Below are 5,092 nucleotides of genomic sequence, written 5' to 3'. Positions count from 1 at the left end.
GAATTATTGACACACCCCAACCAAGAATGTCCACTTGGATTCTGAATCGAGTTGTGCTGGCCGACATCCTGAGGGTGATGAAGCCATAAAGTGTAGTGATATGAAAAATGTGAATAAGTTTAAACCTAAAAGTGCCTAAATATAAAAGTGCGCATGTCAGCAGGAATGAACTCATTTCACACGTGATGTCAGAGCATAAATAAAGTACAGTAATGTAGGATGAGAATTATACCATAGAAGGTAAACTCCAATACCAAGATTTGCCAAGAGTCATTGTCGATACGTAAACTTAGCTATTAAAACCTGGAGGGGCAAAAAATAAGGGTGAGTGGGCCTAAAAAATAAAGTTTTATAAAAACCTTTTTGAAAACATTATAATCCCTCGCTGTAAAACAAGTATAGTTTCCAAAATATACATAATACGTATAGTATGAAAATACTTACCAGAGCCAGCAGTATCTCAAGAATGACATACGTCACAAACTTTCGTAAATTAATCCATAACATCCGTAGTCACATATTCTCACATAAATAAACATATCATATCGAGTGCTTATCGACACATGCTGACACACGAATACATGCAGAGATATCCACTTACACCTTCTATTTTTCACCCCTCCACGACTTAGTTAGCTGAATTCTCTGTGGCGTACAAGGGATCTCTGGCGGTTCTGACATTTTCCTAAATAAATGTAGGAGCTTATTTCCGGTTGTGTAATAAGTACCTTAACTAGATTCGATTGCTCTACTTATGTCGTACTGTCATCTATGCTCTGACTACTTATGTTTTATGGGTTTTTTCCACTACTGCGCGCTCTCTTTATTAGCTTAAATAAATGTTAGCTTTGGTTTAAATTTATCCATATTTTATGCATCACTTTCCTTTTGGTTAAGTCACCTTCGGTTGTCTGCCAGTATGCCTTGACTCAGGTCGGGGTGTGTCAATTATTGACCAAACAAAAGAGAAAGTTGTTTGCCCCCACTAGCTTATTGTAGTTTGATCATTTCAGAATTTTTATTATGAGTATATATACCATGTCACATATTATAACAACGATATGTTTATATATATGTCTAATTAAAAAAATAAATTTACGTGTAATAGTTTGAAGAGAATAATAACATTACGTGATTATTATTTAATTTGTCGTGTTTGATTCTTCTTATAGCTAAAAGTGAAAAAGAAAAAGAGAAGCATAATCCACATGATGTAATATAAACTAAAGATCGAAAGTAAAAAAGTTTACATATTGGCAAATAAAAGTGGACTAATCATAATCCATATTACAACGTACGGTAGTCAGTATACATGCACCAAACATTCTAACTTTCTTTAGACTTGTAGTCCAAGTGGAGGAGTGGGAATTGCTGTACCCTCCACCATCTTAAGTACACAACCCTCCTCCACTTCCACAGACTCCCTTTTGTAGATGTATTTGCAAGATGCCCACAAAAATGCCCCTAAGTTGAGAATAGATATGACCATAAGAAATCCGTAGTAATAATCCAAGTGACAGTCATTCAAGTTATTCGCAATCCAACTTTTACCCCCATTCCTCCTGGTAATTTTATCCACCATAGTTACCAGAAAGCTATTCAAGAAGTTACCAACCCCAATCCCACTTGTGAAAAAAGTTGTCCCAAGACTCTGCATGTCCTCCGGAGACTGATCATAGAAAAACTCTAATAACCCAATTGCATTGAACACATCAGCTATCCCTAGGAGCACATACTGGGGCAGCAACCAAAAAATGCTCATGGGTACTATTTCTTTAGGCCCGTTAACATGGTGCACTCTAATCACATACATTCTCCTAACTTCCACAGCATAAGCAACTGCGATGGCTATAACTTGTATCATGAATCCAATGCCAAGCCTTTGGAGAAGTGTGATTCCCCTAGGGTTGTTAGTTCTAGCACGTACAAGTGGCACAAAGTAACGGTCGTACAGAGGCACCGAAAGAAGCATCGAGAGGGTCACAAAGCTCCCCAAGGAGGCTGCAGGGATTCGGAAGTGTCCGCCTAAGCTTCGGTCGAGGGTGGTACCTTGTTTGACAAAAAGAGTGTTGATTTGTGCCCAAATGGTGCTAGGAATTAGTGTGACAAGCCATATCATGGCCATTCCTACAACAAGCTTTGTTCCTTCAACCTGAGTCACAGTGCATGGTGCCCTTATTGAGACGTCTGTGTTGTCGTCATCTTTTACCGCAGCCTTGTCCAAAAACCTATTCAAACAAGAATTAATTCGTCCGATTAATAACTTAATATATCAAACTATCTTACATAATTTTTTTTCTAGATATTTCTTGTCCCAAGTGCTAATGAGAGGAGTTGTGAGGTTTTGTTTGGGTTTAAGTCTCTGAGACAATTAGTGGTGGATACTATGATGCCATTCCATACATGAAACAACTTGACTGGAGAGATTGTGACCATTCGAAGAAAGATACCACAAAAGTAGTGTTATGAACAGTGCACATGGGAAAATTTATTAGAAGGAATGGCTAGAAAAATGTCACAGAAAGCCACCATTGCATTTGCACAGTAAATTTCCTAGTTATATATGCACATAAAATTAGTGGGCGGCCGGTCCCCCCTTCACATTTGTTCATTCCACCAATGCAGAGCTTTAAACTTGGAGGAAAGGCTACAGAATCGATATCGGGTCTGAATCTAATTGATATATATGTCCTTAGAATATTCCATTCCAGATAGAAAAAGGGTAACTTTTTCCCCAAGCTACAATTACTTCACAATTTGCAATTAAAGCAGTAAATTAGTGGACCCGTTCTAGAACTATTTTAGTCTTTAGATTTTAGTTTTATTTATTAAAAAAGATAAAAATAAATAAAAATAAAAAGAAGGGGAAACTTAAAGCTAATTTTGTGATTTTTCAAAATTTAGCTTGATTTTGAAATCAACTTTAGTTTTTTTCACAAACTAAAATTGATTATCAAACAAGTTTTCAGTTTCTAACTTTTTTTCAAAAAAAAAAAAAAAGTGAAAAAAAAAATCAAAACGAAATTGTATCCCGCGTCCCATAAGTAATTATGAACTGATAATAACAGTATTGATTAGATAGCTTACCTAAAAATTGGAGTGTGGTACATCTGGCGTTTTCCACTATTAACGTAATATTGTGGTTCAAACTCATGAAGCTCAGATTGGTTGCTAGGGAGCTGAAGATTCCTATTTTTATAGGCAGCAATGGGAACTTGAATGAAATCTCTTGCAGGGCTTTTGGTCTTACTAACTTTGTGCCTATACATTGGGGTTCCAAAATAAAAGATGAACAAGGATAACACGAGACCGACTGTGGGGATGCCATACCCTAACCCCCACCCCAAGTTTTCCTGAATATAAACAAGGCCAAGAGTTGCAACTAGGGCACCCAAGAAAGAGCTGAACATCCACCAGTTGAAAAATGAGGCCTTGAGCTGTTTCTCATAGGGGTCAAAATCGTCAAATTGGTCCGCCCCAAAGGTGGATATGTTGGGTTTTGTCCCTCCAGAACCTATGGCTATGGTGTAGAGAGAAATGTAGAAGAATGCAATCTGTGAAGTAGAGGCCTTGTTGCAAACGCCATTGGTGCAACCTGGTTTGAAGCTTTTGAGTGAAACAGCCATTGTCAGAAGCATCATTCCCTGTGTTCAAATAATTCTACAAATTAATATTGTTTTACATGTTGGTTGTCGTCTTTAAGCCATCGAGGTACCAAGTTTGGTGTTTTTACTGATGAATACAAATAATTTCATAGCCTCTTTCTGTCAGTTAGTAGTTCAGTTTCCATCAACGTTGGAAGCATTAATAAAACAGAATATTATCTCCACATATATTATCTGTATTTTTATAGTTTATCATATATATATGAGGTTAATGCAAATCATTAGCATGTTGAGAAATGAGATTAGTAATCAAATGAGCCATGCATCGGCCCCACAAGGGAAAAGAAGAAATCTTATTACCCTTAATAAAATATGATCCAGAAAGATGGTGTAGTCTCCTTAACGTAACTCTAGAGTTTGTGGAACAGTCGTCACCTTAACCATAGTCAAGAAACAAATTTATTGAAGCAGAATATAAAACGTTGAAATTTCTTAGATCAAAATAATTTTTATTTATTTTGTTACAAGTGATAATTTTAATCAAAATAAGGATGGGAGGTCGAATTCGGTACCGTAACTACTGGATTAAAACGATCACATGCAGAATAAACTTTCTTAAAGTAGATAAATATTAATATGAATTTACCATGACGTATATGAGGGAGGAGAAAGTGAAAGTCCAGAAACGACCCAAGTAAGAGTCGGCTATGTAAGCCCCAAGAACCGGTGTCAACCATATTGCTCCAGACCAATTATTGACATTCCTGACTGAAGAAACTGTGTCTTCATGAAGTTGGGTGGTCAAGTAATTCACCAAATTGGAAGCTATTCCATAGAAGGCCATCCTCTCAAATGCTTCGTATCCTGAAAGATTGCATTTAAGATTTGGTAGTAACAAATTAATTAATGAAATTTTTGTATAAATTAAGCATGAAATTGTTATGATAAATTACCAACAAGGAAAGAACAAGCTTTCCATTTTCCAGTCTTGGAGGCATGAACAGGGCGTCCCTGGAGATCGACCGTGCCGTCTCGGGTGTAACCAGCAGCTTTGGCTTCCATCAGAGAGTTTGATGAGAGTGATAACTGAAGGAAGAACTATATGGCATAAGAACTTAGCTTAGCTAGCCAAAATATAGCTGAAACAATATATTATACAAGAAGGGGAAGTGGTAAATCTTATTTTATAGCCCTAAAAGGTGTATTGTAATTGTAATGCCACGTCATCAAAACCAAGTGGGAGTTAGAGAGTCTTGAAGTGAGAGCGTTTATGCTGTGAGATGATATTGTTGATATATGTATTGCTTTGATGGTAACAGGATGATACACAAGGATCCAAGGCGCTGCTTAATTAGGTACAACTACTAATACAAAATACCCAGCTAATTTTATAAACACCCAACTAATTCATTCGCTAGCCAAATTAATTCTAGTAGCTCGTGCTTGAAGTAGTCTATAAATTCCCTATTGAGTAAAGTATGTAGTTA

At 36.7% G+C, this 5,092-nt stretch overlaps 1 protein-coding gene across 2 annotated transcripts; it reads right to left on the bottom strand.

Moving 5' to 3' along the window:
* Positions 1–1,194: 1,194 nt before the first annotated feature.
* LOC103432890 (protein NRT1/ PTR FAMILY 5.1) lies at positions 1,195–5,092 on the bottom strand. 2 transcript variants are annotated; one of them, XM_070824908.1, is made up of 5 exons: positions 4,559–4,871; positions 4,252–4,469; positions 3,966–4,040; positions 3,088–3,644; positions 1,195–2,228 (listed from the first exon to the last, which is right to left on the bottom strand). In XM_070824908.1, exons 4-5 carry the CDS (start codon positions 3,639–3,641, stop codon positions 1,337–1,339), a joined length of 1,446 nt encoding a protein of 481 aa, XP_070681009.1. In that variant the 5' UTR covers positions 3,642–3,644; positions 3,966–4,040; positions 4,252–4,469; positions 4,559–4,871; the 3' UTR covers positions 1,195–1,336. The 2 variants fall into 2 exon arrangements, with proteins under 2 accessions (XP_070681009.1, XP_008369322.1); XM_008371100.4 differs by lacking the exon at positions 3,966–4,040 and having other exon boundaries at positions 4,559–5,092.

This window comes from Malus domestica, chromosome 07 (genome assembly GCF_042453785.1).
Source record: "Malus domestica chromosome 07, GDT2T_hap1".
NCBI lineage: Eukaryota > Viridiplantae > Streptophyta > Magnoliopsida > Rosales > Rosaceae > Malus > Malus domestica.
The sequence above is the reverse complement of the archived record's forward strand: the minus strand, read 5'-3'. Positions and strand labels throughout refer to the sequence as shown.